The 14677-nt window shown below is 32.0% G+C and overlaps 2 protein-coding genes across 2 annotated transcripts; one reads left to right on the forward strand and one right to left on the reverse strand.

Annotated features, from left to right (window-relative positions):
- Nucleotides 1–6302: 6302 nt before the first annotated feature.
- On the reverse strand, nucleotides 6303–10156 carry LOC117237796 (sorting nexin-24-like). Its single transcript, XM_033502141.1, has 3 exons — nucleotides 9828–10156; nucleotides 8222–8415; nucleotides 6303–7704 (listed from the first exon to the last, which is right to left on the reverse strand). The coding sequence occupies exons 1-3, from the start codon at nucleotides 9978–9980 to the stop codon at nucleotides 7539–7541; spliced, it is 513 nt and encodes a 170-aa protein (XP_033358032.1). The 5' UTR covers nucleotides 9981–10156; the 3' UTR covers nucleotides 6303–7538.
- An 819-nt stretch (nucleotides 10157–10975) lies between these two features.
- Nucleotides 10976–12431, forward strand: LOC117237795 (adrenodoxin-like protein 1, mitochondrial). Its single transcript, XM_033502140.1, has 4 exons — nucleotides 10976–11520; nucleotides 11654–11705; nucleotides 11827–12074; nucleotides 12300–12431. The coding sequence occupies exons 1-4, from the start codon at nucleotides 11412–11414 to the stop codon at nucleotides 12401–12403; spliced, it is 513 nt and encodes a 170-aa protein (XP_033358031.1). The 5' UTR covers nucleotides 10976–11411; the 3' UTR covers nucleotides 12404–12431.
- The last annotated feature ends 2246 nt before the right edge of the window (nucleotides 12432–14677 follow it).

Consider the following 14677-nt stretch of genomic DNA (forward strand, 5'->3'; position numbering starts at 1 on the left):
TGTAAACATCGCATTTCCATTATTGCATATGTCTATATACACACACACACACACATGTACATATATACATACATATACATATAGATATATATGTGTGTATGTGCGTGTGTATATATGTATATGTATATACACGTATATACAAAAAATATATATATATATATTCATATATTTTTTTTTTTAATCCGCATAGATAAAATATACTATACGAATGAGAAAGAAATCGCGTTAAACGAGAAAGGCAGCTAATTACACACTTTTTTCGACGGTCTTTGTGAAAGTCCGCGATCTTTTTTAATTAAAATTCCGCCGAGCACCCACGATGATCTCGTTAATGTTCGACTTCACGAAGAACGACTAACAACTGATTGTTCGGCAAAAAAAATATTTTACGAAATATGATGTTTATATTATACAGAAAAAAAACACATCCAACTTAGGTACCTTGTGTCGAGATGAGAAATTATATATATATATAAAATTGAAAGTTATATATGTATATAATTTTTATATAAGTCATATTGGCGGATTGTTATATGCTATAATATTTCTAAATTAGAGGAATCGAGGAGGTATATAAATATACATATATATACACATATGTATATAGATATATATATACATATGTATATATATGTATAAAATATTATGGATGTACATGTATACAAAGCGTTTTATTAGAGTTTACGTGATTAGTTATTGTAAGGACGATTGTACATATTATTACTCCGTTTAAAATTGACTTGATCGCGCTAAACTTAGAACGAGATTTACCCTGTTTGGGGGACGCTAGATTTTGCTCGATCATGTTTTCCTACTCGTTTTTCTTTTACTTTTATTATTTCTCTCATTTAATTTTTAAGACAGAAACGCTTGCACGCTAGCCCTATTTCCGAGCATGTGCATTTCATCGTTTATACATTATATTCGAGTTCACTTTGAATCGAGAGATCGTAACGATAAGATTATTTTTTACGTCGAGGAAAAAGAAGATGAAACTGATCATAAAAACGCGCCAAGAGTCACGTGTGACGCGTAAATGGTATTTGTACGATTTATTACGCGCAGTTTTATAGAAGTGAATCGATGTTTTTAACATAAAACAATTTAATTTGACGAAAATGAAACTTTCGATGTAGGAATATATTCGAAGAAATTTACATACGAATTTTCACGCTGAAACAAAAACGAGATTGTGACATAGAAATTCGAAGACTCTTACACGGAAGAACGTACAAGTCGATTCGTTACAAACATTGATCCGAACGTTTACATACACGATTGTCACTTTCTGTTGTCTACGTTTCAAAAATCTAGCTAACCAACGTTCCCCTTTGTCACGAATTAACAATCAGCACACATAGTGACAAACATTTCAATATTGACTCAACGAAAAATCGAATTCACAAGGCAGAAACCAATTCTCGAACGACATTAACCCGATGCTAATCTTCCGCGCGGTTTGCGCCAGGGATCGAGGGAAGAAATCCATTTTGCGGGTGGCAAACGAATTCGTAAGGGGAGAGTCGACCGTTTTACTCAGAAAATCGGCCTTGCCATAGTTGGAAAGTTTCGAAGGATTCCGCGATATCTCGCGCAATGGGTCAAGTATTCAAACGATTCGAATAATTTGGACGTATTCGAGTTATTCCAGTGAACCGGGAACGTTTTCTCTCTGCATAGTTCGTAGACGCTACCGCGATTCTTTCCCTCCCTGTACATTTGAAAGTCGAATCGACGCGACGTTCATCCGACGCAAGAAATCTTCACCGAAAATTTACCGACGCATATTGTTAAGCCGGAAACACGTCACGCGCTAGCGCTAGGTTAGAACGTAATAACGATCGCATTAATTAGGTAAAGTAAATACAACATTCCAAGTAGAAGCCAGGACTGCCAATCGATTGATAAGCAGCAAACGAATACTTCCGAAGAAGTATTCACGTCTGATAACTTTGAGCTGACGTGTGTTACCACGATCACCTTTCTGATTAACCTCCAAAAGTTTAAAGTCGCCGATCGTTATTTATTAAAAGGTTATTAACAAAGAAATTAATTTTCCCAGAAATCTAAACTTTGCCGTACCAAGTACGGAAATATTTGCGAAATATTTATCGCATTTCTGCGTATAAACAAACGCGAATAATATAAATATACCAAGTTTGTATCCACGACGTATGTGTCTTGTCCAACGTTCAGAAAATGCGGAATTAGGTTAGGTTAGACCCTAGTTTCTTCTGCGGTGAATTTCAATACTAACATAAATAACTAATATGAAAGCACTTGGTGCGAAGAAGTTCAGATTTCTGAGAAAATTTCGGTAGGTTTTTCAATTTTTCCTCGTTAATGATCGGTGGCTTAAACCTGTGCAAGGTTACTCAGGAGAGTGAGCTTGATATCGCGTGTCAAGGTTAAGGTCATCGGATTTTTTCGGAGATTAATCAATGAAAGCTCGCAACGATTGGCGAATTTAGAATCATGTCAGTTTGAGTCTATCATGTTTTGCGTTTATTATAGAAAATTCGATAATTGTTAACTCCTCGTAAAGCCGGACAAGTTCTATGGTTCGTTCGTTAATGATCGCCTGTTCCTTTACAAAGTATTATTGTAGATTCGAATAACGTGCGTGAAAGTAGCATTCCTTTATTTTTTATATCACGTAGCCTCGTTCCGTATGCTGTAACGATCCCCTTTCCTTTTGATATTACACAATGGCTTGGATAAAAATATTCTGAAAATGAATGACGAAGATGATCGTTGGAAGAACGATCCATTGGGAGTCCAGGAAAGTCGTATCGATACTATGCCTTGCAATTAATTAAAACTGCTAAACGCGCAGTAAGCTTTAGAACAAGTAATAAAGATTAATTTAAAAGGCACTTTTGTACGAACGTAAATCATATCTCTTAAATACCTTCGATATTATTCACGGAAGCTACGAATGATATATCGAAAATCGACTGAATCGATGAATTTCTCGGATAATCTGACGTTTATGTTCCCACAAGCTTCCTCCGATCTCCGATAATCCTATGTCATGAAAATTATATAATTCATCGTTAATTCATCATTAAAAGAGACAAAAAGATATACGTAATTCTTAAAAGCTCAAATCTTAAGTCATAACGTAGGCTTGTCAGGCTTTACAACTGATATTTTCAATTATGATAATCCGCTTGAAATACTTTATCAAAATGATTGGTCAAACTCGATAAACGAGGTAATTATTGGTTAAAACTATTAGTTGATATGTCTTCGTAATTACGTGGATCAGTTAAACTCTTTGTAATCTATTCTTTACAACGTTCATTTTGTAACATCGTCAACATTGGCGGATATCTGTCGTGGAACCATTATCACGACAAACATATACCCATTAAGCTATCCATTTTGATAACAATAATTCATTGACACAACGTCATTTTTAAGTAGTTACAAATGAAATATTCTCTTTCATCGATTATTGTAACAATAAAAACTCGCGCTTAATTGTTTCGTTCGGACTTTAGAAATTACTAACACGTACACGATAAATGCATAGATCTTGGTTAACTTCATATCATAAATATATATAGAGAACGATGCTTGATAAGTGAACCGTTTGTACTAGAAACTATCTAATCTCACCGCAATCTACTGTATTTTATAATTAATCACAAAGAACGTTGGAGATCGGTGCCGGGAAACACCGATCGGTTGATTTTACCACGTGCATGGAATGCTGACGCCGTTTTTTTTTTTTATTTAGTTTTACGTTCTGTAAAAAATATTAATCAAACGATTGTATCTTTGCAAAAGACTCGTAAATAAACCAAAATGCTACCGCTCGAATATAATTTCGAAAATAATCGTATCGTATAGTACAAACGGATCTGCCCAACTATAGAAAATAGCAGTGACTGCAAAAAAAAAAGTGTAGAAGATGTTTCTTTGGCCCGAAAAAAAAAATGGTAAACTATAATATTTTGCTAAAGATGTCAGTAACATAACTTACTACCTTTAAACGAAACATAGCGAGTGTAGTAAGCTGTAGAAGTTGGGCAGAGATATTCTCATTGGACTAAAGATAAAATCGAATGAAAAAAAAAAATTGTTCGAATAGAAAATCGATAGGAAATGTTACAATAGAATGGAAAAATCTTTATAATGTATACGTCACGATTATTTCGCTATGATAAGATACGAGAGCATGACGAATGAGTAGCTAAGTACACGGGTGTACGCTACGCGTCGAAACGATGGATGGCAGTCCAGGCACACATGTTTGCTGTGCCAATGCAATGCGTTTTCTGTACATAGTATCGTAGCCCTAATTAATATTAGTTAGAGTGTAGCTGGAATCACGTTGACGTAGACGATGGCATATACGTAGAAGTAATCGATAAAGGCACATAAAACGAGTCATCCAACCGCGCTGTTCTTCAGCTATACTATGCAAACATCGCTGATATCGTTCTCTACCGGTTTATAAAACCATCGAGAACTTTTCGTTCGCGCGTTCACTGTGCAATGAAAGCGGAGAAAAGTTGCGAGTGACGTTAAAATTACGGTCACTTCGAATTCTGAAAGCAATAGGCGATTCTTTGAATGTTAGTAACGATAGTTTAGATATTTGAATAGTTTAGATCAGATAATACGATTATTCGGTCTTATCGCGTGTAATATCCTTAAAATGTATTCATTTCAGGGCGTTGCATTTATTATTTATTTAAGTCATCGTCCAAGTGTCGATAAGAAACGTTAATAAAACAGTCGACGCGTGAACGAACCATTAAAAACGGTTGGTTGCTCAAAGTACGCCTGTTGTTACGCCCAGAAACAATGATCTACATTTAATCCTTTATTTGATAAATGGAAATATTCGAGCAGCGGTATGTACGTACGTATAGTACATAACAACGATACGACGAAATAAAGCAACCAGAAAGATATATAGGTGTAAGAAGACTGCTGCTTAAGAGTGACATGATCAGATAAAGGGTTAACGTTGTACGTCATCCAAACACGCGTGCAAGTTGTATGCATATGGAACGGCATATGAAATTTCTGATTTGTACAATAATACTCATTTCATTTGGAAAAATCATAAGTATTACGTATATGTATATACGTATAGAAATGATAATAACGGCTCCTTTGACATATTACCATTAGTATTATTTACTACCGTTTAATGCTACTGTTTTCTTTTCTTTTTTTTTTTTTTTATTAAGTTTTATCCATGAACGACAGAAATGATTTTACCATATCGTTTTGAGAGTACATTGCCTTGTAAAATGATGCGTTGACCTATACTGTCCGCGATTCAATGGCGACCAACAGCTCCATTTTTCTCTAAGTTACACCTCGAGACTTGTATGATATAAGTAATTCATTAGATGTTAGAGATGCGTTATTGGTACTGGTAATAATAAAAATCACACCCGTCGAAAATCATAAAGCGATTGTATTTGCTTATTTTGAAAAGAGATCTGCATCTTTTCTCTATTTTCTTTATAATTCTTTTATAGTTAGCGAATAAATACACGTGTACCTATCGTTTAGATTTTCCCTTCGTTTCGTTTCGAATTACAGAAAGATATATAAGAAAACGAGTGTAATCGAGATCGACCGACAAAATGGGAATCGATCGAAAGTTCAATGAAACAAACTGCCACGCACGGGCAATAAACTTCTAAATTACGATGTAACGTTTATTAACATTATAAGCTGTTCAACGATCAATTTTGTATATCCCGCCAGCTCTTGACGAAAGCACAGGTCATATTATGAAAAATGAAAAAAAAAATCGTCTTTCGACTGGTTTGCTCGGTTATACGGTAACTACGATCGCGTATAACGAGATAGCGAGAAAATACAACGGGAAAAACGATCGAAACAAGAGGAAAGAAAAGAAACGAAACGTTCGACAGAAAAAGAAATGATTCGAGAAGTAATATAATATTCGTCATGATTAGTTTTCATCGAGGCGGAAGTGCTAGAACCTAAAATCGTCTAACACTTCGCACAAGACTGAGGAGCTTGTATATAATTACATACACATTTAATGCGGTACATTTGATATAAAAAAAAAAAGAAGAAAAACGAGGCGTTTACCTTTTGGGAAGTTCAGTTTATTATCATAACGTAATAATTGTAACAGCATAAATACGTTGTATGATTGTACATACGAAACAAGGTCCTACTATCGCCAATATACATACATACATACATACATACACACATACATACATACATGGTTACTACCGTTGTCACAGCGTCTCCGGTTTGCGGTGTTTACCCATTTTTTCAAGTTTTTCTAAAAAAAAAAAACAGAACGCGAGAAAGGAACCTCGCAACCGCGAAACCGAAAGAAACAGAGATTTCCTATTTTTCAGCAAAGGCCCGAGTACATACATCGAGAATGAGAATACTGCGCGTCGAGTGCAACGCAAACACGCCCGATCCAGTGGACCAAACAAATTACATCGCTTGAATTCACCGTTTTCACCCGTTTCATGCTTCTGCCCGTCTGTCTACTCTTCTTTAGCGTTCGACAGGAAGAAATTTAAGGATAGGGAATCGATAGGTCCGATTTCATGATAATAACAAATTAACCTCGAGGCTATAATTCTATCAACCAGACGCTAGATGAATCACTCGCTAATCTATCGCGTAATCGCCTATCACCAATAGCAACAGCAAGAAAGAAAATTGATAAAGGGGAAAAAAGAGAAGCGCATATCGTTATCTGGAAACAGTAAGAAACCTGTCCTTTTTTCACGGTAATATTTATAAAATCGTTCGACATTAATCGTTGCTCGAAGCCAAACATCTCGCAGGGAAAAGAAAAACGCTGTGTCCCCGACGCGAAAGAAATGCCATCGTGATACATCTAGCAATGACCTAGCGGGTATATCGACGATGGATTTTTATCGAGTGTCCGTGATATCTACTGTAAACGGTAGTAAACGAATTAATGCGAATAAAGAATACCGCAAGAGATCCGCTTATGAGTTACATTTACATTTACAATCCAGATATCCAGTACGATAAAGTTAAATAGAATTAAGATGAATGTCACAAGTAATGTAAACTCTGAAAATAATGAGATGAAATAAACAAGACGATGATTCAAATATATCAAAGCATATATTTCTTCTGTGAAATCCCTTAATTACATAGATGTGTATAAAATCCTTAGTTTTAAATCCGGTCTTTTTACATTAATCCAAACGCGATCGCGCCACATGCAAGCTCCATTTCCTCTCTCTCTTACGTTTTTCGTTGATCGAATTTCGAAAGAGATTACACATTGTCGCGTATCCTGACAACGAAGCGTTAGTGTATATACATATACATATATATATATATATATATATACAGGATGGAACCGCTTTATTTTTATCTCTGGCAAGATAAGGAGGAACGAGCAAAAACTGTCTTCCTAATTTTCATCCGAACTATAATAATATAGAGCTGCAGATTTTCACGAAGCGCGTAGTCCTTTCTATGCTTTTCTTAAAAGATATTGTAACAAGCAGAAGCTTAGGATAAGCTTCTTAGGACTTGTATACACCCAAAAGGACTCCGCTGATGACGATATCTGGAAGACTGTTCGATGTAATGTTCGACTGAACGTATGGATCACAATGGAAAGTTAGCACAGGTTGATGGCCAAGAGCACTGGTGTCGACGTATTGTTCTCCCTCCGTATGCTTGTACGTACTAAAGCAGAAAAATATTTCCCACGATCAATGAGATTTTCGAAATGGCATACAATTTTAGAAAAGAAAAAAAATATGTTGAAAAATACGTTTGTTATATAAATTGGATAATAAGAACCTGCTGTACAACTTTCTATAGTAACAGACGCATCAAATATTATATATATATATGTATGACGCACCAAAAATTATTGAGTATTAAAATTGGATGCATTTATTATTATGTAAAAGTTGCAGAAACGTTCAATTTAGAGGGTGTGATATCGTTTTGTCGCGGAATGTACTAATACATGGTTAAACTCTTGTAAGGATCAAATACATTTCTATATTTAGGATCAAGTTTACTACATTCGCAATCTAATAATTACTACACATATTGGAAAAACCTTATTACTTATAAAATCATCTAATAACGTGATCCTAAAATAAAGTAGCAAAATAACGAAGACAATACCTAATATGATATAATATTTCACAAAGTTAACGAGTTTTATAAATTCTCTTGCACGAGTACATACTTTTTATACGGCACGCCGGGTGTTGGACTTTCTATACCCAGAAAATTGAGAACCTGTTGCTTAGTGGCTGAGAGCCTTAACATTTTCTGGATGTACAGTTCCAATGCTGCTCGCCTTTGCTCAAGCACCTTCGGTTGGGAATTTCTTACCTTCTTTGGCGGAAACGGAGCAACATCCGCGTTTTCTTTCTTCAGCTATAATCAAAGAAATAGGAATAAACTCCATATACGATAATGATAGCGATATGTTAAAATTTGGAAAGTACTGTAGCAGAATCTCGATGGATAAAATTTAAATATTTTGAGAAATAAAGCTTAGTAGAACTTTGAAAAGTTAAACATGAATAGCATAAAGTATGTCGGACAGTCGGTATGTTATTCATTTGTATGCATTTATACGCATACGGTTGATTTTGTAAATTATAAAAAAAATAAATTATAGTTAAATTATAGTTAATTAGTAAAAATACGTAAAAAAAACATAACTTATGTCCAAAATGTTGTATTTATTTCTGATAAATAACAATAACGCAAGTGAGACTGCTACTTTTTAAATGATTATACAGAAATAAAAATTTATACATTATTTGAATGCGTAAAAAGAACTTGAAACATTGTCAATTCTTTATGTAGATGTAACTTACGATTTGAAACATGATTGAAAATAAATAACTGCACACACGTATTAGATATTTTTACCACTAACTTTATTCCGCATGCAACTTTCACGCAATCCAGTTACGCTCTAAAAAAGCTCGAAAATACTAACTGCATATACGTAGAAGTTTGACAATATAGTTAGTCGATACATCGTATATCGCTAACACGCTGATAAAACAAGTTATTAATATGACTAATAGTATACTATCGAGAGAATATTATACCGAATATGATGAGGACAAATTCAGTTTTACTTTATTCCCTAAATTACATATGCGTCATATTAAGAACTAAATTAACTGAATTGAAAAAAGTCACAACATAAATATTATCATATAGTAAGTATTCTCGCAATAAAAACAGGGTCAATGCATCAAACATAATTCATGATATAAATATAAGCATATACGTTATTATATAATGCGTACATATTATTTAATATTTTGTAGTAACGTACATCCTCGTGGATACTGATCTAACTTATTCGTGCCAACGAAATTGAATGGAGAAAGGAAGCTTAATAAAGAAATCGCTATCCTTGTACATGCAAAGCAGAAAATATTCTAGACATGGATAAAGATACATATGTTTCTCTCCCTTTCTTGCATCGCAACATGAGAATCATAACGAAGATAGAAAGTTTAACTACTTACAATTCTACGACGATACTTATTATACATAAAAGGAATACCAACACGATCTCCAAAGATATTCATATGTATTATTGTTTAATTTGAAGAACGGAAGAGAATTAAAATTAATTAAGAATTGAAATTAAGAAGAATAATTAAAAATATTGATGTTAAAGAGAGAAAAAACGAACAATGTGACTCTATTTACACATTGTATACTTAGATATTTATCGGTGATATATTTGTTTACATAATCAAAAACATCATTTTGATACAAATATTAAGACTTTGATATGAAACAATGAAATAACATACCGTACGATGTAGCGCATTAAATTCGCTGTATCTTCTCTCAATAAAGTATCGGGTACCACTTTCGGACTCCAGAACCTCAATACAGTAAACATAATAAGGCTTGCCGTGTGACACTTCGGCCAAACGGTATCCACTGATGAAAGCTTGATACATTGCATCGCTGGCAATTTTCTAGGTTCTTAAAGCACTTACAAAAAACTAATAATACAACAACAAAGTTAAAATACACAAAAGATGTAATAATTCGAACTGTATACTCTCATACTTTGTTAGTATCAGGAGCTAGAGTAGCATTTGTCGCACATAAATTCATTGAAAAGTGCACTACTACAAAAAACATGTGCGCGAAGTGATGCCAACTTCTCGAATACATTTTACACTACATGCACAAGTACTTTTTAAATATCTCATCTTTCAATGGCAAATTACAAAATCAGCCTGAACTTTACTTTAGGGATCTGAAAGTTGTTGACCTTTTTATTTACAATCTTCTGGTTTTTGATGTATAGAATACTAAATTGCAATTTTTAAGGAGCGGAATCCACTGATTTAAAAGTTATGACTATGTAAAACAGAGTCTTTATAGGGTATTTTACAGGTTAGGTTGGCAGCATATTGGTTTCTATCCATAATTCGTCCAATAAGGAGAGTCCGTGGAGTTACTGACTGCATGCGAATGGCGGTTATTTTGACGCAGTAAGTCAAATGTGTTTGGCTGCATATGTTCTGCATATGTTGGTGTTACCTGGTTGATTGCAAAAGGATACGTATATGAAAAAATCAGTCACTGTGTAGAATGTGTAGCTAAATGAATTTGATTTTGGTTTCGTCTAGAACTTATTTTCCAACCTCTTTACGTTAGTACAAACTAATTTTTAGCGACTTTAACTACAGCTTCCGAGAGTTTGCATATGCAAAAAACAAAATCGAATTCGCGGCCAGTTAAGGATTGAATGACGCTTAGTTTGCCGATCGCGAATTTCTATATATAACAACATTAATATAATGGTATCGTTGATGAGAACGATCCAAAGATACATTTTTGAATAAGATAAACGAAAATCTTGAGCATGAGAATGCTCATTTATGCGGTCCAATCAGATGTTAACTATGCGATCCACTCATTGGATTAAGCATGGATAGAAACCAACATGGCGTTAACATAAAATACCCTAAAAATTCTCAGTTTGACATAGTCGTGATTTTTGAACTAGTAGATTCCGCAACTTAAAACTTACATTTTCAGATTCTACACCTCGAAAACTACAAGATTGCAAATAAAAAAGTCTATAATTTTTAGACCACTAAAGTAGAATTCAACCCAAAATCAAATTCCACTTGAAAAATTAATTTAGTTCTATATATAAGCTAAGGAAAGATTAATTTCTTTGAATTTACTAGTAATAATATAAAACAATAGTGTGTACTTATTAAACACTGACGTTTGCAATATCTTTATGGTTTTTACTACAAGTTTTCGATCTTTCTTTTCTATGATCAATGAAATAAAAGTATTTTGTTTGTAAAATGTGCATGGTACTATCACAACATTGTTTAAAAACGTAGAATTAAAATTATATAAAAATGACACTTCTTCTGAAGCTTTCAACATGGAAAAATCTAATAAAAAGATCATTTTCACCAAGGAATCAGATAATAACAATATCAAAGTTCGATATTCATACGTCGGAATGTAACTATAATTTTATTAATCATATATATATATATATAAATATTATTTGCTACAAATAATCTTAATGTCTGAAGTATATATTTTAATCGCCTAAAAAAAAGATTATTTTACCTGATTAATGGATATTTTTCAGATTCTTTCCATGGTGAATATGAAATGCAAGACCCAAAATCAGAAGCTGATATGTAGGTAAAATTACATATACATTCCTTATATATAAATATTATAATTCTGTCATATAAAAATGAAAAAATAAAGATTTTATCATGTTAGGTCTTAACTAATGTGGTTTTTTAAATCTTATAGCGTTAATGTTACTTTTATTGATAAAATGGGAAAAAGAATACCTATAAAAGGGAAAGTGGGAGATAATGTACTGTATTTAGCCCATAGATATGGAATTGAAATGGAAGGTGCTTGCGAAGCATCTCTTGCTTGTACCACTTGTCACATATATGTACATCATGATTATATGGATAAACTCCCAACAGCTGAAGAAAAAGAGGAGGATTTATTAGATTTAGCTCCATTTTTAAAAGAAAATTCTAGATTAGGTAGGCAAAAACAAGTTTGACATATATAATATTTAATATTAACACATTTGCACTGAGGAATTTGGAGCTCAGTCTGACGCCAGAATCAGAGCATTTTAGCACAATCAAAAAACTCATACATGTGCGATCCAGGTTCTAGTAAAGGAATCTGAATGACACATATGTAACTCATCTAGTGCAAATGTGTAAATTTGATCAAATGTTGAAACAATTTTATATTTTTAGGTTGTCAAATTATATTAACAAAAGAATTAGATGGTATAGAATTAGAACTGCCTCAAGCAACAAGAAATTTCTATGTAGATGGCCACACACCAGCTCCACATTAATAAATTTTTTCCTTTGTATTTAGCTTAATATGTACATATTTTATTCATTTAATTAGTATAATTGTAAATTTATATATTATATATAAAATGTAAATGTAATATAAATTGAATATTATGTAGCACATAAGTTATTTTTTTTTATATATATATATGTCGGGTTTGTCGGGTTCCAACTGTTATACTGTTATAACACTGTTATAATACTATAATGATCAGCTTAAACAAACAGTTTAACCCAAAGTATTGGGAATCTTCCCAACATTCCAAAAGAAAGGCCCGTTATTCCTACATCTCCGACATATATATATATTTTAGTGATCAGTGATTAATGAAAACATATTTCCAGAATGTACTGTAATGTATTTCATAAACTTTTAGAACAACAAACTTGATTTATATGACATTTTGTCATGATACAATATATTTATTTCTTATACATTTGGATTATGATACATATTTTTAATTACAATGATACAAGATTTAAACATTTATGATATAATGAATCTGTAAATTAAAATTGTATTTGTTAATCTTGCAGCATTTACATTATCAGTGAAAATACCCTATAAGTTTTTTTGCAAACTGATCGTTTTTGAGCACTGCCACTAATTTGTTTACATGTTTTCCATTTCTGGCAGGCACCACCTTTATGCATTTTCCCAGTTTGACAACTTTCACAATAACTTTATGTATACATATTCGTATCTATATGTGCATACGTTCCCAGTTCATTAGCTCGTTATATATGCTTACGCAACTTGCGCTTCTTTTCATGCATCCATACATATCAGTGTCGATAATTATTATCATCAACATTGTCATATAATTATCGTACAAACTATATTTATTTATATCTTCTGCTCATTATTGATCACTATAATTATAGACACGTTATAATATCTCAGATCAATCGCAACCTACAGTCATACTCCATAAGTAAAAGAATTTAAATAGAAGTACATTCATACAATGTCATACAAAACTACACTGTGAATATGATTATATATGTATCTCTCATTTGGTATGAGTCATCACAACGGACTTATTGAAAAAATAATTTTTTGTACTTATTTGTAACTAAAAACGGGTCATGATATTTAATTAAATATTGTACAGAAAGAGACTGTCTACATTACATAATGTATCAATGGAATACTTTGAATCAATAAAAATAAAAAATTTGTTTGATATCAAAATTAAACTATCGATTTTCTATGGCAGTAAACAATTTAATATTTACATAGTTTGCAAATTTTTAAATAAAATTCTTTCGAATTTTGTGGATTTGTAATTCTAAAGATCTTTATATAAAATTTCCTGTATAAAATAAATCCTGATTGATATTAATCAATTTACGATAAACGCATATTGTATATAGGAAGTCTAATTATACCACTTTTGTTGTATATCTCCCTGAGCTTATTAAGTAAAAGTATAAATACAATTTTTTATATTATCAAAATGAAAGATCATTATTTTCTTGGAAGTATCTTTATTATAAGTTGTATTTAATACTCTCCCTCCCTTCTGTTAAAAGAATTAGCATGTACAAATTTAAATTTAATTTAGTAGTTATATGTAATATATTAAATGTATCTTATCTTATACAACACAAAACTGTTGCTTTTAAAACTAAGATCTATATTATATTTATTAGTGAGATATTAATATATGAAAAACGAATATATTGTAATATAAAAATTGACTTTATGAATAAGAGAGTGTTGCTGTCTAGAGATATTAAATCTATTATTAAATGGATATTTCTGCTCTCTGTCCGTCTCTATTTAAATTTTGTAGGTTTTTACAAGTTATTTGCGAAGTAAACAAATATAATAAAATTATTAGAAACATTAGGAAACCACAGCAATCATATATATGTATATATATATATATATTAAAAAATTATATGAAGCTCAGAGAGATAAAATATTATGATATCATTAAGTATAATCATGAAGTAATCAACTCACAAAAGCAGATATAAGATTTGTTATGCCAATGCAATTTGTAGTATTTAATCATGTCATATAAGATTAGTAAACTATAAGAGATATTTTAATATCTAATGTTAAATAAGAAATATAAAAAATATTTTAGATCGGATTAAGAGTAAAAGAGAAATAAAATAATTAAAATTAATTGAGATTAAATATGTATAATACATTATGTCAAATAATTTTCACTATTTGTTAATAAAACTACATTAACTGCACAGATATACAAGATTTATACATACATGACTTAAAGTTTTCAGCATAAGACAATTTTGAC

The sequence above is a fragment of the Bombus vosnesenskii genome, unplaced genomic scaffold (assembly GCF_011952255.1).
Source record: "Bombus vosnesenskii isolate JDL3184/JDL3185 unplaced genomic scaffold, Bvos_JDL3184-5_v1.1 scf7180000013403, whole genome shotgun sequence".
Lineage (NCBI taxonomy): Eukaryota > Metazoa > Arthropoda > Insecta > Hymenoptera > Apidae > Bombus > Bombus vosnesenskii.